At 47.6% G+C, this 26709-nt stretch overlaps 1 protein-coding gene across 4 annotated transcripts in view; it reads right to left on the reverse strand.

The window, feature by feature from the left end:
- Sipa1l3 (signal induced proliferation associated 1 like 3) overlaps positions 1 to 26709 on the reverse strand; it is a 157512-nt gene that overhangs the window by 43499 nt on the left and 87304 nt on the right. For all 4 annotated transcript variants that reach the window (XM_090322146.1, XM_090322147.1, XM_090322148.1 and 1 more), the window contains exons 3-8: positions 13009 to 14892; positions 11511 to 11641; positions 5746 to 5934; positions 4390 to 4564; positions 3418 to 3521; positions 2740 to 2897 (exon numbers count right to left, since the gene is read on the reverse strand). In XM_090322146.1, coding sequence (XP_090178272.1) covers positions 2740 to 2897; positions 3418 to 3521; positions 4390 to 4564; positions 5746 to 5934; positions 11511 to 11641; positions 13009 to 14587 — 2336 coding nt within the window. In that variant the 5' untranslated portion in view covers positions 14588 to 14892. The remainder of the gene's footprint in view (positions 1 to 2739; positions 2898 to 3417; positions 3522 to 4389; positions 4565 to 5745; positions 5935 to 11510; positions 11642 to 13008; positions 14893 to 26709) is intronic.

The raw sequence follows: 26709 nt of genomic DNA on the forward strand, positions 1-26709 counted from the left end.
TACAGAATAACCAGACATTCACTAAGGGACTCGAGCAGGAGGGCAGAGGATTAGGTCAGGCTGGGGGCAATAAGGTCCAGTGCTCAAGAGTTGGATCTGCTCAGAGAATGGTTGAGGGGCAGTTTTAGCTATACCACTGACATTTCTTTCTTTAGAAATAAAGAAAGGAAGAAAAGCTGAAGCAAGTAAGGCAAAATGTTAACATCTGGTAGTGGGCACATGGGTGTCTGTTATATTATTTTCTGTACTTTTCAGAATGTTTAAAGTATTGCATAATAGATCTTTTTATTTTCCTCTTCTTTTTTTTTTTTTTTTTTAAGTTTTGAGATCGGGTATCCCCAATGTAGTCCTAGCTGGCTTGGAACTCATAATTCTCTTGCCTTTGTCTAGTGAGTGCTGGTATTGCGGGAAGGTAATACACCTGGCAATAAAAGTCTTTCATATTATATCATAAAAAAACAAAACAAAACAGAAAAAGGACCTGGGTGCAGTAGCTTAACTACTCAGGAGGCTAAGATGTGAGGATCATGGTTCAAAGCCAGCCTAGGCACTAAGGACCTTGAGACTTTTTTTTTTTTTTTTTTTTTTTGCCAGTTCTGGGCTTGAGCTCAGGGCCTGAGCATTGTCCTTGGACTTTCTTAAGGCCAGACCTCTACCACTTGAGCCTCAGCACCACTTCCGGCTTTTTTTTTTCTATGTATGTGGTACCAAGGAATCGAACCCGGGTCTTCATGCATGCTAGGCAAGCACTTTAACCACTAGGCTAAACTCCCAGCCCTGACCTTGAGACTCTTATCTCCAGTTAATTACTAGAAAATCACAAGTGGTGCTGAGGCTTAAGGGGTAGGGCATTAGTCTTGAGCTGAAGAGCTCAGAGACAGCACCCAGGCTCAGAGTTCAAGCCCCACAACTGACCAAAAAAGAAACAAACCAAACCAAACAAAACAAAACAGAAAAGGTTTGTGGGGCCGGGAGTTTGGCCTAGTGGTTAAAGTGCCTGCCTAGCATTCTTGAAGACCCAGGTTCAATTCCCCGGTACCACATGTAGAAAAAAGCCGGAAGTGGTGCTGAGGCTCAAGTGGTAGAGCTCTAGCCTTGAGAAAGTCCAATGACAGTGCTCAGGCCCTGAGCTCAAGCCCAGGACTGGCAAAAAAAAAAAAAAAAAGAAAAGGTTTGTGCATTAGAAGAATGGTTGTCCTGGAGACCAAACTGAGGCAGGCCTTGAAGAAGTGGCTGCTGGGCATGCCAGTTAGGAGGAGGAAACAGATCAGAAAAGATGGGGAGAAGGACCACCAGGGCAATTCAACCCTTCATCTGTGACACAGATGATATCCGTGCTACCTTCTCTCCCATGGTGTGTGGCAATATCACCTGCCTTTACCAGGGCCGTCAGCTGCCAAGGATAGTTGTACCTTTAATCTCTGCCATCCATCCTGTGCAAGGAGCCAGCATTCTGAAACTATAGCACTATATCCAGGAATGGATGGGCTGGGAGAAAGGTGGCCTCGATGTGCTTGTAGATGCCACAATGTGCCACCACCAGAAGCCACTGGGCAGTGTGTCTAGCAGTGTTGCTCATCAGCACAGGCTACACACTCTTCTCTTCTCTTGTAATTCCACCAAGATAAGCAGTACGCAGAGCCACCTACCTTTGACCCAGCACTTCTGCTGTGGGAATTGATCCTAGAGCTGTACACATGGTCATGAGCACAATAAGAACAGAAACAGCCCCAATGCCCATCAGTGGAGGGCACAGATTATCACACCTCCCCATGACAGCATGTTTTACAGCTGTAATGAATAAAAAAAATGGGCTAAATGACAAAACACAGGATGTAGCACAGTGTGCACAGTGGCACAAATGCATTAAGGGGGAGGAGGAGGTGTGTCCATCCACCAGGAATCAGGACACACAGAAACAGCTACCATGGCTGCATCTGGGTGGTTGGAATCACATTCATCTTCACTTCTCTATCTTTTCAGTCTCAAAAACTACCTTTAAAAGATAGAAAACAGTGCATCCTATCGTATTCTTGAGTGTACAAGGACAAGCTGATGACCTGGGCCTGAGTGCTGAGTGGGCAGTATCTGAGGACACAGCTGTATCCTGCTCCTCCTCCCTGAGGGCTTTCCCTTTGTCCTGTGGGAGTGGTCATTAACCTGGGGAGCACTGCAGAAATGTTGGAAAGGATTCACAGCAGGATTGAGGCCTGTGTTACTTGTCCATTTGTGAGTTGAAACCCTTTAACTCTACCTCCACAGGTGGCCCTTGCCTGGTCACGCTACCCCTAAATTTCCTCAAGGTCATCATCCCTGTGTGTCTGTCCATGTATTAGGGGTCTAGCCCTGGCAACCCCCGGAATGCCCCAATTGGGACCTTTTGCTCAACTACTTGAAAGGTTTCTCCCACCCCCTGCCACTTCGCTGCTTAAATGTAAGCAAGAGCTACCAGTAAATGAGGCACCATTAGGGAATGTGAAGCACACCCAGCTATGCCTCCCAGCCTCATCCTGCAGAGCTGACGTACACAGCTGCTTTTGTGCACAGGCAGACTGGAGTGGGTTTCCCGTCACTTACAGATGGACACAATTCCCAATGGCCTCCTTATCGGAGTTAGGGAGCCCTGCACTGTGGTGGTCGAAACCAGTCTCTGAGGCAGTGTGGGACGTGTGACAGGCCTGGCTGGAGTGCTGGGAGTGGTGGTGGCCAGTAGGCGTGTGTAGGATGGACTGGCCATACCTATAGCAGACATTCTCAGTGCAGGGGTTGTGGGCTCGGACGATGATGAAGACATGCTGAAAGTGTGAGCGGATGTTCTTGGGAGTGAAGGGCAGCGCACCCGGCTCCTGGAAGATGATCGTCACAATGTCGTTCCCTATGTGCCTCTTCCTCAGCAACTGGTACATGGGCAGCAGAATGGAGAGAGAGAGCCTGTAAGCACTTAAGTCAAGTCCTCCCTGCCCAGAGCCCTTCTGGCATTCCTCTCCATAGATGCAGGACAAAGTCTCCGGCCTGGCTTAAGATGTCTCCCCAGTGCAGAGCCTATTTCCTCTGACGTGTGCCTAATCAGCTTCCCACGCTGACCCTTGTTGCTCCTGAAACACTGAATAAAGAAAGGAAGAGGTGAGATCTGGAGAGGGGTCAAGTTCACTCTTCTTTTCCTCAGGAACAGTGATGCAAGGAGTTGGAGTGGCTAAAGGCTAGCACAGTGGCCAGAGATCAGACAGACATCACCTTATCTATCTTCATCCTCCCCTTTTCTAGCTCCTACATGACACGGCCATGGTACCAAGGTACCAAGGGCCTCTACTAGATCCTCACATCAGTGTCAGGACTAGGTGAATGAGGAGAAAACAGCCATTGGAGCAGGATGTGAAGTAGAGAATGTCCTGGGCCTAATTGTGGGAGACCACTGACCTGCTGCCTGTTGTTGGGGGTGTACGGGAGCAGGGTGGAGACGTGGAACATGATCTCGTAGTCTTGGTATGTTGTGTAGAGGGAGTGGGTCCCCGTGGAATCAGCTGAGACAGAAGCACAAGTTAGGACTGTAGCTCTAAAGCCTCTGGGTTTCTGCCATACCCCACATACCATCTGGCTAGGTTTTTGTTTTTCTTTTAAACTTAAATCCATACTTCAATATGACAAAGGAGTTTACATAAAAAGGAAACCTCCTGTTACATGCATACTATGTTGACAGAAACTAAAAAAAGTCTGATTAGGGGTGTAATAAATTGGTGCAACCACGTCTGGAAACCTGAATATAGGCTTAACTGGTAACCCAGTGCGGTCATCCTAGGACACAGTCTAGAGAAATCACACACACACACACACACACACACCTCTAGATGTAGATATGAACATTTCCTAACCTTAGCCAAAGGGTGGACAAACACATTGTGATATACTCAACTGTGGGAAAATACCATGCTAGGAACAAGGCATGGCTGTCACATGGGTACACCGCAGGTGCCTGTGACTATAATAGAGGTCACACACCCAGTATGGGTGTAGAAGCACAACTGCTGTCCTGCAGGAAGCTGTTTTCACACTTCCCTGAAACATGCTACGATTTTCTCCCACATGGCTTCCTTTCCACCAGCAGCACCTAAGAGCTCCCCCTCAGCACCATCAGGCCTTTTCACTTCTGCCTGTAATGTGGGTATATGATAATGGTGTCCTGCTATCTAAGTAGCTCTCTCTTTTTTCTTTGTTGTTGTTATGCTGTGTTTGGAAAACCAGGGCTTTGCACTTGCTAGGCAGGTGCTCTACCACTTAAGTCATACTCTCAGCCCTTTTTTTTTTTTTTGACAGGATCTCACTATTTGTCCAGGCTGGCTCTGGATTACAATCCCTCAGATCTCCCCCTGGGATGACAAGCCCCCAACTTACTCTTGACGTCCAGCTGGGCAGCGTACTTGGTGAAGCCCTTCAGGCAGACCTTTTCACCCAAAAGGTCAAGGAACTCCTCAAAGGCAGGACCAGCTTCCTCGTTGTTGTACATCTCCTCCTCAGAGCTCTGGCCAGCCTTGCAGTACAGGATGCCCACCTTGTGCTTGCGGCACAGCTGTGGAAGGAAGAGGGCTATGTAGGTCTGGCTGGTTGGGAGATCAGAGAGGACAGGGCACAAAGTTCTGAGGTACTGAGCTTAAGTGCTAAGCGACCACTCAGAACTTTGTCTGCCTTGCTTTTGCAATGAGCATGTCATATTTGTCTCTCATCCCTCCCAGAGGCACAGTGAGGTTCCCATGTGCCCATTCTGTTCAGCAGGTAGAGGACGGGTGGCGATGTGGCTCTTGAGTCAGAACCAGTAGCCAAAGCTGGCTTCCCAAAGGAAGTAGATATGCACTATCTCTGAAGAGAAATACTTAAAGGGCTCAGGGCTATGGTTGTTACTTAGGGGTGACCCTCAATAACAGACTTCTCCTAGTCCCTGAGCTAAGAACAGATGCTAGATTTTTTTTTTTTTTTTTGCCAGTCCTGGGCTTGAGCTCAGGGCCTGAGCATTGTCCTTGGACTTTCTCAAGGCTAGAGCTCTACCACTTGAGCCTCAGCACCACTTCCAACTTTTTTTTTTTCTATGTATGTGGTACCGAGGAATCGAACCCGGGTCTTCGTGCATGCTAGGCAAGCACTCTACCATTAGGCCAAACTCCCGGCCCCCAGTTACTAGATTTAAGTGGAGACTAATCAGCAGCTCTGAGGCCTTAAAATTCAGCTAGGTAGAGTCTGCCCATGGTTGTAAAATCCAATAGCCATACTGGGAACTGGAGAAGCCCAGGGCAGGGTGCAGAGGTAGAGAGGAAAGATTCCTCTCTCACTGTATACATATGGCACATGCAGGAACCCCTGGTGGCTATCTCATTCCTAGGCTATTTCTCTCTGAAAACAGTACTCTTAGGGGCCGGGAGTTTGGCCTAGTGGTTAAAGTGCTTGCCTGGCATGCACGAAGACCCGGGTTCGATTCCTCGGTACCACATACATAGCAAAAAGCCGGAAGTGGTGCTGAGGCTCAAGTGGTAGAGCTCTAGCCTTGAGAAAATCCAAGGACAGGACTCAGGCCCTGAGCTCAAGCCCAGGACTGGCAAAAAAAAAAAAAAAACAGTACTCTTAGTCCCTAAGTGGACAACAGCCCTCTCCTGCTGCTTAAATTAGCTTAGGTGGACACATTACTTGCGAAAAATAAATTCAGTGACCAGGACCAATACTGCAGCCACCCACAGCCCTGTACCCTAAGCCCCTACTCACGCCCTGCTCATCAAGCTTTAGCAGCTGCTCCGTCACCTTGGGAGTGTTGAGGGCCAGTCGGAGGCAGTGGATATTGAGCTCAGGGATTACATACTCCAGTGCATCCTTCAGGGGTAGGCCCCGTCCAGTGCCATGCTTGGTGGCTGTAGGTGTGGCATCTTCCAGGATGGAGCCTCTCAGAGTGATGAGCTGTTCAAGGGAGAGAAGGGAGGTTAGGGGCTCACAGGGCTGTGAGCACAAGAGTGATGTTAGATGCTTTTAGGGCAATATACTCTGGGGCTGAGCCAGGACTGAAACTTGTTGCTTTTTCTTTTTTTTTTTTTTTGTGCCAGTCCTGAGGTATGAATTCACCTGGGCTAGCACTTTGCCACTTGAGCCACAGCACCACTTCTGGCTTTTTCTGTGTATGTGGTACCAAGGAATCGAACCCAGGGCTTCATGCATTCTAGGTGAGCACTCTACCACTAGGCCATGCTCCCAGACTTCGTTGCATCCTTTCTGTGATCATAACCAGGTGACCTCAAACTTCTGAGTCTCAACTTCCTATTCTGTGACTCAAAATTAGCCCAGTGACAGTGCAATAAGTACACCCTGTTTTTTTCAATTGTTAGTATAAAAATGATATACAGCTGGGCTCTGGTAGCTCATGCCTGTAATTCTAGCTACTCAGGAGGCTGATATCTGAGGATCATGGTTCAAAGCCAGCCGGGGCAGGAAAGTCCATAGATTCTTATCTCAAATTAACCATCAGAAAAACTGGAAATGGCGCTGTGGTTTAAGGAGCAGGGCAGTAGCCTTGAGCTGAAGAACTCAGGGACAGTGTCCAGATACAGAGTTCAAGTTCCACAACAACAACAACAACAACAAAATATCTAGTGAGCACTTTACTCCCTCATGTCTCTGCCTACACTTTCCTTCCCAAAGACAGATAAATGAACAAACAAGAGAAAAAGAAAACTAAACAACAACAAAGAAAAAACCCTCATTTCCATTTCCTAGCGTTTATTTCAATAAATATTCTTTTGTATGATCAGAGGCACAGAGGCATTGCGCTTCATGTTCTTCTGAGAATATCCTCCTTTGGTTTTACTGTGGCACATTGGTTCTTACCTCCCATGTACCCATTCTGTTTTTGGTGAAAGAGACAAAGACGCTGTCCTGGGGTTTATGTGAGTGAAGCAATGGAGTATGCAAATAGCATGGCTAATTTCCTGATACTTTTCAGCCAAACACAGTCCTTACTAGTGTACTTACTGACAAGTCCTATTTATCAAACTGTGGTTCATTGCCCTGGGCTCCAGGTTTTGTAGTAACTACCTCATCTTGTGTACATGTTTCTTCAGGAGAGTTCAGGTCTGCTTTATAGATGAAGGAACTGAAGCTCCAAGAGGATAGGTGCTTTATCCAGGTGCTTTATCCATAGATAAGTGGCTGAACATGATTCCAACAAAGCTCTGACTTCTCCAAAGCATTTTTTTCTTAGTGGGGGAGACAAGAGTCTCACAATGTAGCCCAGGGTGGTGGGTGGTTTCAAGTTCATGATCTTTCTTAGAGCCTCTTAAGATGCTAGAATTATAAGTGTATACTACCATGCTCCACCAATATCTCTCTCCCTCTCCCTCCGCTTTTCCCCCTCCCTCTCCCTCCCCCCCTCTATCTCTATCTCTATCTCTCTGTTGATTGTGGGGTTTGAACTCAAGATTTGGGCACTGTGATGAGACTCTTTGTGTTCAAGGTTAGTGCTCTACCATTTGAGCCACAGAACCACTTCTGGTTTTTTAGTGGTTAACTGGAGATAAGAGTCTTTCGGAGACTTTTCTGCTGGGGCTGGCTTCAAACTATGATCTTCAGATCTCAGCCTCCTGAGTAGCTAGGATTATGGCATGAGCTACTGGTGCCTGGCTCAATTTATCTTTCTTAATGCTGTGCTTAAGAGGTTTGATGATGCTATAGTTAGAAATGGCCTGCTCTTCCACCCTGATGGATTTAACCCTTTGTATGGTTGTACCACAACTGTTTCCAGCACTTGCCAGCTGCTCACAATTGTTGGGAACATTCACAGATACGCCTCTTGGTGCACATGGACATATTTAGTTGAGAGATTACTAAATCACCAACTAACATGCTCATCTGCCAATTAGTTTTCTAAAGTGGTTGTTCCAATTTTCACCCTACCATCTCTGAGAGTGGTTTTGTTCCACACCTTCCTCTTGTCACTAGTGCACATTTCTAGCCACCAAGTGCTGCTGGCTCCATGATGAGGCCTGGCTCTGAGCCACATACAACATCTCACAAAGAATGCATAGCAGAGGCCCTCAAACATCACAAGGAGAACCTCCTCCCTCTTTGGGCTCATTATAGCATCCATCCAAACTACACTAAAGCCATGGGGTAAACAGTGAAGATCAGTGTTGAATACAAAACTTTCTCTGCTAAATTAAGTGACACAGGAGGCTGCAAAAGTGTGCCATGACTTTGCTTCTAAGCACACAGAACACCCTTGCCAAATGGGACATACGTAGGCAAGAAGTGTGTGGAAGGAATGGAGTGATCTCATGGTCGGGAATTCCCAGTTCTGGCCTGGGGAATTAATAAATACACGAATCTCTTATGAGTGAGTCAGTGTTCAAACAGATTGCAATGGCTATGATGTCAGGTGCTTTGCACTGCTGGCTGGCCCCGGAGTTGTAGGTTTCAATTCATGCACCACCAGGATCAGCATCATTGTTTGCTGACACTGTCCCACAGTGCCCTCTGCTGGAGCTGAGGGACAGTGCAGACTGGAGACAAGTCACCAGCCTCTGGTCACTACTGCCTCTGACTCCTGCCCAATGCTCATTCTTTCTTTCTTTGTGTGTTGGTATTGGGGCTTAAATTCAGACTTGTTGCTTGGTTTTTTCACTCAAGGCTGGTATGCTACCACTTGAGCCGCACCTCTACTTTTGGATTTTGCTAGTTAGTTGGAGATAAATGTCTACACACAAATGGGTCCAACTAGCAAGCTTGAAAGGCAAAGTAAGTCCTTTTCTTTCATATACTTCTTTCTTCACTTATTAAGACTTTTTTGTTTTGTTTTTTGCCAGTACTCTGTCTTCAACTCAGGTCCTGGGTACTGTCCTTGAGCTTTCTTTCCTCAAGGCTAGCACTCTACCACTTGAGCAACAGAGCCACTTCTGGCTTTTTCTGTGTATGTGGGACTGGGGAATTGAACCCAAGGCTTTATACACGCTAGGCAAGCACTCTATTACTAAGCCACATCCCCAGCCCAAGACTTTTTTCTATTTGTGTATTAACTCTTTAATTACGAGCAATTGGTACTTTTTTTTTTTTACCCTATCAAAACTAAGGTCTAGTCAGACATGGTGGTACACACCTGTAAACCTAGCACATGAGAGGTAGAGGCAGAAGGATAACAAGTTTGAAGCCAGCCTGGGCTATACAGCAAGACTCCATTTCAAACTAAGAAACAAAAACTAAGGCCTGTCCTTTAATGGGGTGGGCTAGACGGTATCTAGATGGCTGGAGAGCCTTATGTCCCAGCTGAGCAGTACCAGCAAGGGGCTTGGAACAAGACAGCCTTGTGCTGGCCTTGTCCTGTCCAGTCTCTCTAGGGAGCCACTGTTCAGGGGTATGGGGCATGAGTCCAACTCTGAATCTGCTCCTGCCTCAGTGGGAAGCTCAGTGCTGCCAACGCTCATATCCCATCTGCCCAGAGATACAGACCCACTAGAAACTGTGCTTGGCGGCCAGGGGCAGCCATCTGGGGCAGGCCAACCAGCTGGCTTGGAAGGCAACATGGGGCCCCAATGCCTTTATGGAGGCCTTAAGGTTGTATGTGTAGATTGTATAGGTCTCTGACCTCTTGCACACAACATCAATGGTTATGGCACTAAGTTGGCTGGGTTCATAACTCTTCAAGTAAAAAGATGACTCCTATAGACAGCCAAGTGCAGTAACTGGAGAATACATGGATATTTGTGAAGGCTCCTAACTGCTGTCTATCTGCCACATATCTGTCTGCATCACAGAATTTTGATGACTTAGTGAGTCAACATATACAAGGGCACAGCACAACAGCTGACACACAAAGGTAATAGGCATACAGTGGTAATGCTGTAATATTCACACCATTATGTGAACATTCTTGTCACTTCATTCAGCACTTGCCCATGTCCTCTGATTCTATGAGCTGTCAATGTCTCTTGTACCCATTGCATCCTAGTGCTCAGCTGGCTAGAAAGGGAAGCACAGTGGAGAGTAGGCTAGCGAGATATAGGCTGGGACCATCTGCAGCCTGGCCACATGGTTTTGGGACCCCTTTTCTTGAGCTGTCACAAAGTCTCTGTGTTGTCACATGGGATGGGACAAGGGCCCTTGGTAGCATCTGCTAGCCTGGATGAGGTCCAGGACTTGCTGCCCCATAATCCAAACCCCTGGCAGTTAGCCAGCTGGTTTCCAAGCCTGGGCAAAGGCCTGGCCCACAATGGCTGGGGCAATGAAGGCTGGCAGAGACTCTAGTTAGGGTCCTGTCTAGGTGACAACTGCCTCTCCTTTAGAAACGTCTTCTCTATTGGAGTTAACTGGAAGTCTGTCCATTTTGTTTGCTTTGCTTCCTTTCTCTTTTGGCTGAGGCCTGCCCAGCCTCCTCTTCTGGGAGCCTCCCATAGAGTTATTACTCCCAGGACTAGGCCCTAGATGTAGCCAGTTTTCTCTAAGGCCCATCATCAGGTGACTAGACTCTGACCAAATTAGAACTAATCAGATCCCACAGATTAAGGCTCTTCCTTCTAATGGGAAACTATAAATACACAGATCTGAGTGGTGTTCTTCTGGCAGGATGTAGAAAGAACTTATTGACAGAAAGGAATGACCTTTTCAATGCAAATGGAAGCTAGGGAGTTTTGGTGACTTGGATGAAGTTTGGCGGTGCCTGATAGTCATACCCAAAGGATTTGCATATAGATGGAACCAACAAATTTCTTTCTGGCTTTAAGTCAGTTAGAAATAGATTTCTGTCACTTAAAATTTAGCCTCTTACTAGGGCAGGGTGCCTCTAACAGGTCATCTTCTCTAGCTATGGCTAACCTTTAATTCAGGGGAATGGATGCTCAGCTGAGAATGGAGGAGCCCAGGGGGACATGTTCTGAACTATTTGGCACCACTGTAGGGCCTGTTGAGATATACCAATTCTGCCCCGCCTGAGGCTCATTCCCTCACTTTTTTCCATTATGCAGGACATCTCAGAATCCTGGTATGACCCCTCACCTCTTCATTGGTTTCTTAGGCTCACTAGAGTGAATCCCTTGCAAATGAATTTCATAATTCTGGGATCTGAAGAAGTAATACACACTGCATGCAAATGCTAGCCTGGCTGCTAATTTTCTGATCCGACAAGTCATTAAAAGCTGGGAATATGGCTTAGTGGCAGAGTGCTTGCATTAAGTTCTGGGTTCAATTCTTCAGTACCACATAAAAACAGAAAAAGCCAGAAGTGGCACTGTGGCTCAAGTGGTAGAGTGGTAGGCTGAGCAAAAGCAGCTCATGGACAGTGCTCAGGCCCTGACTTCAAGCCCCAGGGTGACAAAAAAAAAAAAAAAAAAAAAAAAAAATCACTCAATTTCTAGGAGTCTTAGTTTCCTTCTCTGCAGAACAGACTGATGGGATTCTTTCCTGGGCCTGTTGAGGACTATAAGGCAGGGAAGCACTTGCCCCAGACCTGGGGCACTGTTATTATTTATTAACAGTAATGCTAACAACGGGCCTACCTCACGGGTCCTGAAGATGATCCGGTATTGGTACTGAGGTCCATGGTCCTTGTGGTCTTCCAGCTTCTCTCTTTTGATGCTCACAGCTACTGGCCCCAGCTTTTCATCTACACCAAAGTAATTGGCATGCTCTGCAAAGGGAGAGTGGGTGGATTTAGTCAGCTGTGAAGGACAGAGTCCAGCCTACAGTGGGCCTGCTTACTGGGTGATGGAGGAGTGGTGTCCTGGCTCATGTCTAGACAACCACATTCAATGGCTGACATCATGAGGCACAGTTCAGCTTTCTGTACCAACTCTGCTAAGTCACAGAAGTTTTCTGACTTGTAGTGCTTTCATCTGAGAAAGGGGAGCCCAGATGACAGCCTAGGTGAGGTGACAAGAAACTACAATTATAAAAGCTTAGTTTTATAGTATCACTGTGACTAATCCTGGGTTTACAAATGGACTATTTTTGCTATCTGTTAGTCCTCACAAAGTAGTTATGCCTCTTTCTGTAGCCCAAATCAGAGGTGAGATTAGAAATGTGGCCCAGGCCAAGTCACCTGACAGCATCCCACCAGTAATATGGGGTGCAAATCTGAACGAAAAACCACCAAAGCCAAAAAAGGACTGGGTGTGTGGCTCAGATAGAAGCCTGGGTCTGGGGACTCTACAGTGCCATACTGCCTACTGGGGTTGTTTGCCAGCAGCCAAGTGTCTATCAGGCACAAAGCTATCTCTCCCCTGTGTTGCCCTCTATATGAATCTAGTATAGATCTAGACCTGGAGAGTGCCACTGTGGTCTCCTCTTAACAGTACAGTGAGTCTATACAAGCAGCCAGAGAAGCCGTGAACACCATGTGACATTAGGGCTCTTGTGGCTGCATCTCACTCAGGAAAGATGAGTACCACAGTCTTGAGATTCCTATCTGTCCTGATCACCTTTCTGCCACTGATGCTTCCACTCCACCTCAGTCACTGTTCCAACAGCGCTGGCCTTCTCCCTGTTCCTCCAATGTCCAGGGCCCTGGTTCTTTATGTTCCTTGTGCCACAAACATCATTCCTAACCGAGCTGCCTATGGCCCTTGCCCCCCACCTCCACCCAGGGCTCCTGAGGGGGGCCCACCTGACCATTCTCCACTGAAGCCTGACTTCCAACTCCTTTCTCCTCATTCCTCTCTCTGGAACTTGGTGCCCTATGACATACCTTGTAGACATCATGGATCTTGTTTTATGATTTAGCTTAGCCCTCTAAGGCAAGTTAGGTGGTAGGAGGGCAGGGTTTTGGTCTGCAAGGGGGCAATACTTCACCTTAGGTTATGTAAAGTACTGTACCAAACCCACATTTGCCAGATAACTGGGCGTCTCAAGTATTCAGAGGTGTCCAGGTGCTGTGTGTCCCCAGGACCCTAACCCAGCAGGCAGTTCCCATTTCCAGGCTGAATGAGTGAGGAAGATCTCTGGGACAAGTCGAGGCCCTGTCCACCCTTCCTTTCTCCCTCCCTCCTTTCTGGTCACCTTTGCCCACGAAGTAGTCCTGGTAGTAGCGGGCACCCAGGTCCACGTGTTCGATGCTGTACTGCCGCGGCCGACTCTGCGTGCGCTGCTGCTCCTTGGGCACCTCGAGCACAGCAATGCTGGCATTGGTGCGGAGGGCGCTCTGAACGGGCTCGGTGGGAAGCGGGTCGCAGCTGCCACCACCCGGGGAGCCCGCCGAGGCCCGGGAGAAGCTCACATTGCGCTCGCGCTCCCCACCAATCTCGTTGCGGAAGTGAGGGCAGCTGAGCAGCAGGTCGTTGCTGGTGTCGTCGCCCAGGTCCTGCTCCAGGTTCTCCTTGCAGTTCAGGTCCTCGGTGCTGGTGAAGGTCGGGTCCAGGCCACCCAGGCCGTGGGCTCGTGACGTTGCTGACGCTGAGGCCGCAGCCGCTGTGAGCGACGATGAGGATGACGCCAAGGCCATGGCTGAGGCGGCCGAAGCGGCAGAGGCCCCGGTGGTGGTGTTGCGCCGCTGGGCCACCGAGCCTCGGTTGGCAGCTGCCTCGTTGAGGTCGAACAGCATGCTCTGCACGTCGAAGTGGGCGAAGCTCTTCTGACAGACCCAGGGGCGGCCGGGCTCCAGGGGACCGCGGCCCTCCTCCGCCTCCCCCTCGGCCTTGCCGCTGCGCAGCTTCCGGAAGATGGATGCGTCCAGGGCGGCGGGGGCGTCGGCGCCCGCTCCCGGGCCACGGCCGCCCTTCTTCCGGCTCTTCTCCTTTTCCTTCAGCGGCTGCAGCGGCAGCAGGCCATCCGGGGTGGGCTGCCCGCGCCGTGGATCCGCCTTCACCCCGCGGCCGCCCGCTGAGTGGGGGCCCAGCTCGCCGCTGCCTCCGAGGTGGCGGGAGCCCCGCGTGGACGCTGCTGCCACGGCCGTGTCGGGCTGCTCGCTGCGGAACTCGTTGAGGATGTCGAAGAAGCTCTGCTCGGGCACGGCCTGCACGTCGATGGAGGACGTGCTGCCGTACTCCCGGAAGAGGGGCAGCGCCCCCGCGTGCCGCGCGCCCCGCGCCTCCGCCCGGGGCTCCTCGGCCGCGGCGTCGCACTCGCTCAGGGTGATCTCGCTGCTGCTGCGGTGCCGCAGGGGTAGAAAGGCCCGGCCTGGGGACCGCGGCCACCCGTCCTGGAACTCCACGTCTTTGGATCTTCGCCGGGACAGTCGGTGGAAGGCTCTGGACCCTGAGGCCACCGGGGCGCTGGTGGTGCTAGCCTGTCCATTCTGCAGGCTCCTCACTGAATGGGTCACCTTGGTGGTGGCCTTAGCACCATCTGCGTCCTGCGAGGGGCTGGGATTGTTCAGCTCTCTCAAGGCATCTCGCTTGGGCGGCCAGTCGGCCACTCGTGCTCGGACGCCCATCTTGGGCATGGCGGGAGTGGTGGGGCTGGGTCGAGTGGTGGCAGTTGAGCTCTCCCCGACAGGCTGAGACATGCTGCCGTTCTGGGCCCAGAAGCCCATGGGAGTGTAGTCCCCTGTGTGCGGGCCCGGGAGGACATCGGCGCCCCTGGCTCCACAGCTGGCTGCCAGGTCCACACCATCATTGGGGAGGGGCCGATAGGTGGTCATAGTCCAAGGGCAGTAGAGTGCTTCTGGCCCCCCAGGAAGCTGTGGTGCAACTCTATGGGGTCCCCTGGCCCTCAGCCATTGTTCAGGGCCACCAGTCCCAGGATGAAGGATGCTGGCCCCTGAAACCCGATGCGAAGGTTGCGAGCCTGTGGAGTCCAGTCCTCCACCATCGCTGTGGACAGCGGAGCCAGGGCAATCTCAGCAGGCCGAGGGGAGGGGCTCCAGATAGAGACACTCAGGAGGGCAGAACAACCAGCACTGCCCAACACAAGCTGGCAAGCAGCAAGGGTGTCTCCCCGGCCATGCTGCAGGGGAGGAAGAGAAGGAAGATGTGAGGTGCTTTGTACATAATGTATATGCTATTGCTAACAGAGAATGGGAAAAGCTTTTGTTTTTGTTTTGATGGCTTTACTCCTTTCTAATACTTTTTTTTTTTAAGTTATGGAGATCTCCAGTCACCCGCAAAAGTGGGGGAAATTATGATGAGCTACACCACTAAAGCACCAACAACTGTTACAGATACTTGTCATTCCTGGTTCTTTCTGTTCATTCAGCCAGTATTTTTCTCTTTATGTTTTTATTTTCTGTGGCATTAAGGATCTAGAGATTTGCCACATGGTACATAAGTACCATTGGACAATAATCATCAAATCTCAACAGTATTTTACAGTAAATTCCAGACTTTAGGTGATTTTACCCATACATATTTTAACTCATACCTGTAGCAGGAAAGTTGTTTTTTTCAAAATTAAAACTCCCTTGTAGAACTATTTAAAGGACCACAAAAATCCAAGATCTCATTATCATACCCATCTAAATGGCTAATCATGTTCAAATATCCTGTCTGCATTAGATTTCATTGTTTCAAAGGGTTCCTGTGCTGGGTTGTTCAAAAGAGGAGGTGAGCATGCTCCATATTTCTTGTCTCTTCCACTCTGTAGTGGCCACCTTCCTTTACTCTGACGATATATTTGTTGAAAGAATGGGATCACTTGTCCTTTGCACTTTCCACTTTTAGGGTCCCTGTGGTACCATCTGACATGTTCTTCTGCCCCTATGTTTCCTGTGAACTGGTGGCCCCACAGAGAGGGCGGATTGCTGCCCATCTGCTCTGCAGCCTGCTGGCCTCAGCTGCTCTGCCAGCAAGGAAGTGAAAATAATGGATGAGTCAAAAGGAGTCCTGCTGGATTGGGGGGGGGGTAGCTGCAGAGAAATGTCTCCAGCCATTTGGTGATTGACAAATACGATGAGCGTTAGGGCTTTTTGCTAAGATGTCCCTAATGACTCCTCAGTGCTTAAGAATGAAACCCAAACTCCTTTATTCAGTCTACAAGTTCATGCCTGGCTTCTGCTAGTCACCTTGATTTCCCCTCCTCCCCCTTTGCAGGCAAAGCAAACACTGTCACCTCAGCCTTCAAGCTCTCCTACCTTCCCCTTATTCTCAAAGCCAGGTCAGCAAAGTCACTTTTCTGAGTTTCCCTTTCAGTCTATATACTCTAGTTGCCTCAGGACCTTGGGCTTTGCCATTCAAGGCTCTTTCCCTTACTTTAATAACTCCTTCTTAAGTTTACTTTTTCTATCTGATCTGACCTTCTCACCAACCAGAGTGCAACCTGTCCATCACTTAGCCTAAGGTCTTAAGGCACCTGCATTTCTCTTTGATACCATGTAATTCATTGCCAGCCAAATGCAAACTGTGTGGGCACTGAACATTGAATCTCCATCATGGCTTCATCCCCAGCTCAGGCTGACACATGGGTGGCTGTTAAAGTTGGAAGGAATGCCTGGACTAAGTGGGGGAGGTAGGTATGGGTGGGCATCAGGCAGCCTCTCTCCAGCTAACCTCGACCTTCCTCCCCCAACCCTGTCCAGACATTCCTCTTGCAAGGAAATGTGATGTCACTGCAGAAGAGGCTCAATAGGTCCAAAAGCTCTGGCCAGCTTATAGGTGGATAGCAAGGTGGCACCGGTGGCATGATGTCTCCTGCAGGCATGGATCTGGTGATTCAGCAGACTCTGGGCCCTAAGAAATCATTCACCAAAAGGCAACCAGTGTTTAAAGTGCATTCATTCACCTCCCACTCCACACTCCCACAGCAAACGCCTGCTGCACTTACAAATCATCCAGTCAAAAAAGCACTAAAACTTCATCTTGTTACTATTTACTAGGCATGTAGAATACATTCATGTATTCTGCAAGGCCTATGCATTGGAAATCTATCCACTTAGTTGATGGATGTCTTTTGCTCTTACCACATGGGACTGTACCCTCATCCCAAATATCTTTAAAAGCTCAACAGCTGCTTTTAGATGCAGACAGAACACTAGAGGACAGAAGGCCCAGAGAGGGAAAAAGGAAGAGGACCTGACACAGGATGCTAAGTAGGGAGAACAGATACAAGCTGGAATAAGCCTAGCAGGGAAGGAGATACAAGGGTAGCTACAACAGATGTCTGGGTAGCAGGCTTGATTTGGAAGGACCAAGTAGTCACTAGGATGCTGGATGCTGCTAAGAAGGTCATGTGTGGTCATGTGGCCATGACTGGACTGTCTAGCTCTGCCCACTCCTGGCTCCCTCACCTGTCTGCACATCTGTATGCAAATTAGAGATTTACATGTAGACTGCTCTCCAAAGGTTCCTATGCTAAGGGATCTGTTACCAGCTTATGGCTCTATCATGAAGTGATGTATCTTTTCTGCCTGGGCTGGCTTTGAACTATAATCCTCAGATCTCAGCCTCCTGTGCAGCTAGAGTTACAGGTGTGAGTCACCAGTGCCCAGCTCCATTATTATTATTATTATTATTATTATTATTATTATTATTTTCAGTGCTAGCAATGGAAACCTAAACTTGTGCATGCTAGGCTTGCCACTAAGCCATCAAGTGTCCTATTTGTGACTGCATTATTGAAGCTGGGGACTTTGGGGACATGTTTTCATTATGTCTAGGTTTTCCTGCACATGCTCACTTTAAAAACTTAATTCCATCCGGAAGCAATTGGCATATGACTTGAGTATGGGAAGAAGTTAAGTCATTGGGAGGGTAGCTTGAAGTGGATCTTAGAGATATTTGCAGGAGGTATTTCAGAGGCCCACAGTTCCAGGAAACTTGTCCAGACCTGATGGCCTACTGTTTTCCTCCCACCAGTTCCTCCACTGGGCAGGAATCTTCTCTTTGCCTACTGAGTTCCCAGGGGTCTGCAGGGAGGAGGACTCTAACACGCTCTGGCTATACAGTAGGAATGGCTAGTATGCCCATTTCACAGATAGGCTGGTTGATGATGTGGCCAAGTCATACAGATGGCAGGCAAAGCAGCTGGGATTCAAACCTCAACAGTCTGGCTCCAACCTTTCGTTACTATGGACTACAAAACAGACCAAGCAGTTCTCAGAAATATGTTGGGAGACTTTGTGAGTAACACAGGTATCTTCTAAATCAATTCACACAGGGCAAGTTTGAGAAAGTCAGCAACAACTGAGCCATTTCAGGATAAGGATCTTGTCTTTCCCCCTAAGCTCCGTAGAGCTCCTTCGAAATATGTGCATTCCTGGATCATGAAGCCCAGAGCAACAACAGGGGCCTCAATCATGGCCACGAAAACCTGTACTTTCCTATCTGAAATCTTCCCCAGCATTGAGGAAAGGCCTGCATTTCCACATATAATAACAATTTACCCAAGGTAAGGAAAGCTGTTTATAGCTGTTACATCCATCTGACTAGGCACCTACTTGGTCAGAGGTCCCTAGTGAGCTGTACTGCTTTCAAAAGTGTTAAATCAGTAGATATTTTTTTCCATATCAGAATTTTAGGCATGGATTCCATCTTATTTTACACCAGAAATTTCACCTCTAGGAATCTATGCATTAGACTGTCCCATCAGAGCATATCAAGGCAAGTGTATGGTGATTTTATGCAGGGGCATATTACACTGCAGAAAAGCTGTCAACAGCACTGGGCATAGCAGTGCATACCTATAATCTCAACTACAAGGGAAGAGAAGGATGGATTGCTATTCCAGATCAACTTAGACAAAAGCCAAATAAACTAAAAGCAAAAGGACTGGGGATGTGACTCAAGTGCCTAGCAAGTATGAAGCCATAAATTCAATCCCTAGTATTGAAAAAAAAAAGAAGAAGAGCTGAGTGATTCTGAGTGGTCACTCCGGGATCAGAAGACAACTATATCAAAACAAGGTTGAGTTCTGAGTAGTGTATGCCACATGCCCAGGCGGTACAAAGAGGGTGAACAGATTTCAGCTTAGCATTTACGACACATATGCAAGACTTGTCAAGTGCTTCTGGCTGGAATTCAGTTTTTAAAGTGAGCATGTGCAGGAAACCCAGGTACAGTGAGAACATGCCCCCAAAGTTCCCAGCTTCAATAATGCAGTCACAAATAGGACACTTGGTGTGGGGCATGGCTTAGTGGCAAGCCTAGCATGCACAAGTTTAGGTTTCCACCATTGCTAGCACTGAAAATAATAATAATAATAATAATAATAATAATAATAATAATAATAATGGAGCTGGGCACTGGTAGCTCACACCTGTAACTCTAGCTACTTAGGAGGCTGAGATCTGAGGACTGTGGTTCAAAGCCAGCCCAGGCAGAAAAGTCCTTGATACTTTTTTGTTTTCCTTAAGTTGTAGGGTTTGAACTCAGGGCCTGGGCACTGTCCCTAAGCTCTTCAGCTCAAAGCTAGCACTCTACCACTTTGAGCTATAGCACCACCTCCAGTTTCCTGGTGGTTAATTGGAGTCTCTCAGACATTCTTGTCTGGGCTGGTTTTAAACAGTGATCCTCAAATCTCAGCCTCCTGAGCAGTTAGGATCATAGGTGTAAGCCACCGCTGCTGGGCCTCCTTGAGATGCTTCTCTTCGATTCGCCACCAAAACACTGGAAGTGGAGCTGTGAATTCAATGTGGGAGAGCACAGGCCTTGTGAAAAAGTTCAGGGACAGCACCTACATCCTCAGGTCAAGCCCATGACCAAGCAAAAAAGAAAACCAAATCATGAAGGACTCACTAGTTCCACAGTGGGCATAATCCAGCAGCTGTCCGGTACTTTGGATACAGAGAATCCAACTGGTACACAACTTTAAAAAAGCAGAGACTCAGGTGACTTGGAAAGACACTCACACCTCACCTTATGGTCATGTTCCCTCCCACCCCTGTTGAAAGATGTGTTCCCCTACATGCTAACACTGCTGCATCTCCTCTTGGTTTTTATTTTGGCATAACTGAATTCACATAGGTCACGATCACATGCTCATAAAGAGATGACATTAAAAAAAAAAAAAGATCAATGTCGTCATTGTTCTTTTCTCATCTGTCACCAGATCTTGGAGGTCTTTTGCAATGTGACAGCTGTACCCCAGAGGGCAGAACAAAAAGGCACCCAGGTTCAATTCCCAGCAGGTCATTATCATCTAGCTAGATCTTGGGTAAGGCAACTAAGCCACTCTTCAGTTTTCCTACCTGTAAAATGAAGATAATGATATGGCTTAACTCTTAGGAAAGCAATTAAAGTCGTTACCATTATATAGACAGAGATTGAACTCAGTCAAGCGAGGTACCAACATCTCCCTCTGGTAATCCTAAAACTATTCAGGAAGCTGAGATATGAGGGTTGCAGTTTGATACCAACCTAGGCAGGGAAGTCCATGAGACTTTTTTTTTGCCAGTCCTGGGCTTGAGCTCAGGGCTTGAGCACTGTCCTTGGACTTTCTCACAGCTAGCACTCTACCACTTGAGCCTCAGCACCACTTCTGGCTTTTTGCTGTGTATGTGGGGTACCAAGGAATCGAACCTGGGTCTTGTGCATGCTAGGCAAGCACTCTACCACTAAGTCAAACTCCCGGCCCCTCCATGAGACTCTTTTATCTCCAATTAACTTCCAAAAAGCCAGAAGCAGAGCTGTGGCTCAAGTGGTAGAGCACTAGACTTGAGTAAAAGAAGCCCAGGGATAATACTCAAGCTCTAAGTAAAGCCCCAGGATCAGGGGGAAAAAAAGCCAAACTACACATGGCTGTGTAATGATCTCTGGACTCAGGGACCTAGTAACCCTGGGTGGCTCTCCTTGAACAACAGGGGCTCTAAGCTAGGGGGTAGGAGAGGTGGCCCTGTGTGGCTCTGTCTCTGTGTGGCTGTGAGGTGTCCCTTACAAAGCACATGTTGGCTTGGGCATCTTGTTCCAATTCTGGGCATAGTCCCACTCACTTCAAACAAGACTTTGATACACATAATTGGGAAGTGATGATTCCTGACATGTTGAGCACATACCCTAGGCCCACCCAAGAGTGGCAGCCTGGCTATAGAGCTAGGCTGGGTCTGAAGGCCAGATGGGAGACCTATTGTTGGATGGCTGCTTTGGAAGACATTTTTTCTTTTTTTGTTGTTAGTTGTTGTTGTGAGGCTTGAACTCAGTTCCTGGGTGCTGTCCCTGAGCTTTCCCCTCCTCAACCCCCAAGGCCAGCATCCTATTACTTGAGCCACAGCTCCACTTCTAGTTTTTATTTATATTTTTATTTCTTAGGTGGCTAACTGAAGTTAAAGTCTCATGGCCTTTCTTGCCCAGCGTTGGCTTTGGAGCATGATCCTCAGATCTGAAGCTTCCTGAGTAGCTAGAACTAACAGGTTTGAGCCACCAGTGCCTAGCTTGGGGGACATTTAATTGGGGGTCATCTCCACTGCTTCAGGCTACCCCTGAAGGATTTTGCTGGCTTCAGTCCAACTCCATAGCAAGCCTCAGCCATTGGTTGGTTATGTTAACAGAAAACTTCCTTGTCAATGGATGAAGTCTTGTATTCTATACCCATACTATCCTCATTATCACTGTGTGGAGGAAACAGTGGGTCTCACAGGGGATATAGAGACCTAGGCAAAGGTTAAATATTTAGAAGGTCTCTTGCTGGGTTTGCTGCTAAGGCCACTGAGTCTCCATGTGGAAGATGGTATCCTGTCAGTATGGAATCTGACTTGCAAACTAATCCCAGCTAATTGCCTTTGAAGCCTGCTAAGATCACATCTGCTGAGCCTGGAGATTAAATCAATATTTGACAGTCCTGATTAAACAGACCAGGGAATCCATGTAAAAGAACATCTGTGGAGCCCTGTTCTTTCCATTCTCTTTTGGGGGGGTCTGGCAGGGGCATCTTGATTCTGCATGTCCTCATATGAGGATGGCTTTGGGGTGAAGGGGCAGCAGTTGGAGCCCCCAGGAGTACCAAGGCCAGGAATACTCCCTGTGGGAGAGCAGAGAGGGTAAGTTATCAGATGTTCAAGGATAGCACTCTACCACTTGTGCCACAACTCCACCTCCAGCTTTTTGGTGGTTAGAGATAAGTCTTATAGACTTTTCTGCCTAGGTTGGTTTTGAACTGTGACCCTCAGGACTCAGCTTCCTGAGTAGCTAGGAGGCACCCAGCTATAACAGTCCCCCCACTCTCCCAAATATTTTCTATCCATGGTAGCTAGAAGCCACTGATATAAAATCTGGAGATACAGAGGCTATGTTTACATTTTATATACCTCTCTATATATGCTATATTTCACAATAAGAAAAAAAAATTGTTCTGTATCTTTGAGATAGGGTATCAATGTTTCTGCTGGGCCTGTGCCACTACACACAGTTTACAATAAAGAGGTTTTAACAAGTCTTTTATATTGAAGCTGGTGTGACAGCTCACACCTACAATCCTAGGGTTCAGTGGGTGGAGGCAGGAGGATCACATTACAGTTCTAGGCCTGCTGGGGCAAAGAGAAGCCCTGTCTCAAAACAAAAGTGTGGCTAGTGGTGGAGCATTTACCTAGCAAGTGTGAAGCCCTGGCTTTAATCCCCAGTAAAAAAAAAACAAAAACAAAACAAAAAAAAAACAAAGACAAAAAGTAGAGAAAAAGTGTTTTGTATAACTGGTTTTAAACAAAGAGATTATACGCATACTAAAAAATACATACATATATTTTAAGTTGTTTTTTTTTCCTAAGTATGTGGGACTGAGGGATCAAACCTGGGTCTTGGTGCACGCTAGGCAAGCACTCTACCACTAGGCCAAACTCCCAGTCTGTTTTAGATTTTTTAAAATTTTGTTTTCTCCAGTCCTGCAGCTTGAACTCAGGACCTGGGCACTGTCCTTGAGCTTCTTTTGCTCAAGTCTAGCTCTCTGCTACTTGAGCCACAGCGCCACTCTGGCTTTTTGTTTTTGTGTGGTACTGAGGAATCGAACCCAGGACTTCATGCATGCTAGGCAAGCACTCTACCACTTAGCCACATTTCCAGCCCGCGCGCACGCATGCGCGCGCGCATGTGTGTGTGTGTGTGTGTGTGTGTGTGTGTGTGTGTGTGTGTGTGTGTGTGTGTGTGTGTGTGTGTGTGTGTATGTATATATGGTTTTTTTTCTTTTCTTTTTTTTTTTTTTTTTTTTGGCTATTTTGATTCCTCGCTACCACATACGTAGAAAAAAAGCCAGAAGTGGCGCTGTGGCTCAAGTGGTAGAACTCTAGCCTTGACAAAGCCCAAGGACAGTGCCCAGGCCCTGAGTTCAAGGCCCAGGACTAGCAAAAAAAAAAAAAAGAACCCTGAGAGAACCAGGAGCTGGCTTCCCTGGAGTGTGGACCAGCCCAGGACAGGACGTAGGAAATAAGCTTCTCTCCCAGGACAATAGACTCTGAAAATGCTCTCAGTTGGGGAACCTTTCTAGAGGCAATTTGGCAACAGCTTTCAAAAATGTTCTAACCCTCTGAACAAGTAATGCGACTTCTGGGAACTGATCCCGAAGAAGAAAAAAATTAGTAGTGTCAGTTATAAAACCAAAGAAAAACGAAAACAAAACAAAACAACAATAGCAGCAATCCACATGACAGGAAGAGAAACAACTGCGCACCCTAGGATGGTAAATATGCACACATACATTTTACTCACTCCCAGAGTGAGTAAAGAAAGACCTGAAAATTTGCTGTCACAACCAAATGACTTTTGAAAATGTGTTGTTCTTAATACTCACATTTAGCTTTGGCTAAATGCATGTCCAATAAAAGTGGAAATGGGCTAGAAGTGGGAGAAGCCTCTGATAAAGTTACACCTTTCCTAGTAGAAAAAGGACCCTCTGTTGGCACACCTCTTGTACTTGGAATGTCAGTGCTGTTCAGGAGGTGTGGCAGTTATCTTGTTAGGATAAGGCTGAAAGCATATGGTTAGGAAGCAAAGTAAGGCATCCAGGGGTCCAGAAAGGGCCCATTTCCTTTCAGGAGCCATTCACTTTTCTAGCTGAGGGTTTACAGGAAGAAGGTTCCTGGTAAATGAGGCACCACAACTCTACCTGGCTCTTACTGAGATATACCTGGAGCCACAGCAACTATCCTGCAACCCTGAAGAAAAGGCCAAAATGACCTCAGTCAGGAAGCACAGATGGGACCCTGACACGTTAAGCTGAGAACAAGCCCCAGAATGGCCTTCTTTCTTTCCTAGTTGAATAAGCCAGTGGGAGTTGAGTTTTTTGCAGCAATTGGAAGGGAGAACAGGCATTAATCATAAGCTTTGCTTTTAACCAAATTACAACTAGAAAAGTGAGCTATTCTGAGGGCTTGTACTGTCCAGGTTTGTCTGATGCTATCTCTCAGCACTAGCATAGCAGGCATTCAACTAATGTTTGGTGGTGACTCTAGTGGCCACATGACCAAGAGACTATATACGAAGTCCTTCAATGCACTGGTGCCGAGTGGGGCCTGAGGTGCCAGAACTGGAATGACACTTCAGGCTACTTTGAACCAGGATGTTTCACCCCTGTGAGCCTAATCTGTGAGTTATCCTCTCTAGGATTACAGAGGAAGCTCAGACGATCACACCCATGGACGGCTAAGCAACCCCCGCCCCATGATCCTAGGACCACATGTTAGCCTGTTTCTTGTCACATGAAGACTGTATGTCTTATATTAAGTCCCATATAAGCTCATGTTCATTCGTTTTATTTTGTCTTTTCTTTTTTTCATGCCTTAGTTATATGGAAGGATTTCAGTGTTGCCTTTCCTTTTTTTTTTTTTTTTTTTTGAGACAAGGTCCTGCTAGATAGCCTAGACTGGCTTGCTTTTTATTTTTTATTTTTTTGTCATTGGTTGTGGGGCTTGAACTCTGGGCCTGGGCACTGTCCCTGAGCTCTTCAGTTGAAGGCTAGAGCTCTACCACTTGAGCCACAGCAGCATTTCCAGTGGCAGTTAATTGGAGATAATAGTCTTTCAGATTTTCTTGCCTGGGCAGGTTTTGAATAGGGATCCTCAGATCTCAACCTCCTGAGTAGCTAGGATTACAGGCGTGAGCCACCAGCACCCAGCTATCTGGACTGGCTTTGATCTCACTATGTAGCCTTGGCTTACCTCACACTTGTGTTCCTTCTTGCCTCTGCTACCTAGTGCATCCAACTAATGTTCATTCTTCTCTTTGACTCAGTATATACGGCAGTTTGGAGCACAGATTCCAGACTCAAGTGGTTGGGAGTTGAATACTAGTGTTGCTATGTAACCTTGCACATGTCATTTTATCTCCCTATGCCTCAAGTTGCTCACTTGTAAAATGGAACCCACACAGTGGTTCTTCTGAGCAGACCCTGAGTTAAACCACCAGTACAGGATGTAGGGGAGACAGAGGCAGACAGAGACAGAGATAGAGACACAAAGACACAGAGACAGAGAGGGAGGGGGAGGGAGAAGGAGAAAAAGAGGGAAAGCTAGGGGAGAGGGAGGAAGGGGAGGAAGAGAGGAGAGGAAGAAGAGAGGGGATGGGTGAGGAGAGGAATAAGTTGGGGGAATCTCCCTGGGGATAAGTGAGGAGATTTTTTTTTTTTTTAAATAAACTGCCAACCAAGTAGGCTTTGACAGTCAGACTCTACTTGCCTCTTGTTTTGTGGTGAAGTGAGGGTGGAAGAGGCAGGAGGCAGAAACTGGACACAAGTCACTGTACTTCTTCAAAAGAAAACCACACTTCTTTGTTCTCAAATGCCACAAAATCTGTTAGGCCTGACATAATTTGTTAACTTAGTTAAGCCTTGGGTGGAGTCCCAGCTTGGAGGCCTCGCTTTACTATTGGGACATTTGGTTGAATCCTCAATTCTTATTGTTTTCTTCTTCTCCAGCTCCAGGAAGAGCTGGATTGCATATGCAGAGTCCTCAGGAGGAAGCTGAGGACCTAAGTCCCTGAAAGCCCTGTGGAACTTTGGCTCTTAACCTGCTTGATGCCACCATTCCCTGGACTTCCAGACATATTCAATGTTTTTAAATTTAGCTGGATGGTAGTCTTTTTTTTTTTTTTTTAAATCATGAAAGAAGATCATTGGCAGTAGGAGATGAGCATCAGAAGCAGCTACTGAAAGTGCCAGCTAATCTTCATGTGTGGGGACCATTTACCCCCTTCCAACTGCTTGTTTCCTGCCACTCTAGGGGCCACAAGCACAGTCCTCTGTATATGAAGCCTTGGGAAACCCTGCTGAAGCCAGGTTCCTGTGTTCTGTGTCCACTGATAATGGCGGGGGGTGAATCCCCAGCTGAAGTAGCAGAGGATGAGAGACAGGACCAGAAAGCTCTGACTGGCTTTCCTGTAGTGGCTTTGTTCCCAAATCAAAGGTTGCCAAGTCTGGATCTGGGCCACTGCTGGGAGCTTGAGATGGCCTATGGCCCAAGGACCTCAGTTGCAGGGACCTCCTGGGCTGCAGTGTGTGGTGCTGTTGTCAGAAGGAAGGGCAAGAGAATCAGGAGAAGACAAAAGAATGTGCTCTCTGGTGTCAGCCTGTGCTGGGTCCAATCATCGCTCAATCCACAGAGAGCTCTGTGACCCTGGACAAGTGATTACACTGGGACTAACTGCTCCATAAAGTCACAGAACTGTGGCATTAACACACAAAGTACTTCAGCACTGAGTCTGCCTGGTATTATTTGATGGTGTGGATCTAATTCAAGCCCGAGAACCACCAAAACAAAATAGTAGCAATAATAACCACAATAATAACAATACAATCATAAAAACGACAAGTTTGGTGAGGTCCTTCTCAGCTGGAAACCCTTCCATGGTTGGCCTAACTCCTGCCCAAGACTTTTTGGTGGTGGCGATTGTGGTGGTTGTTGTTATGAGGCTTGAA

Source organism: Megascapheus bottae, chromosome 31 (assembly GCF_031878675.1).
Source record: "Megascapheus bottae isolate mThoBot1 chromosome 31, mThoBot2.hap1, whole genome shotgun sequence".
NCBI classification, from domain to species: domain Eukaryota; kingdom Metazoa; phylum Chordata; class Mammalia; order Rodentia; family Geomyidae; genus Megascapheus; species Megascapheus bottae.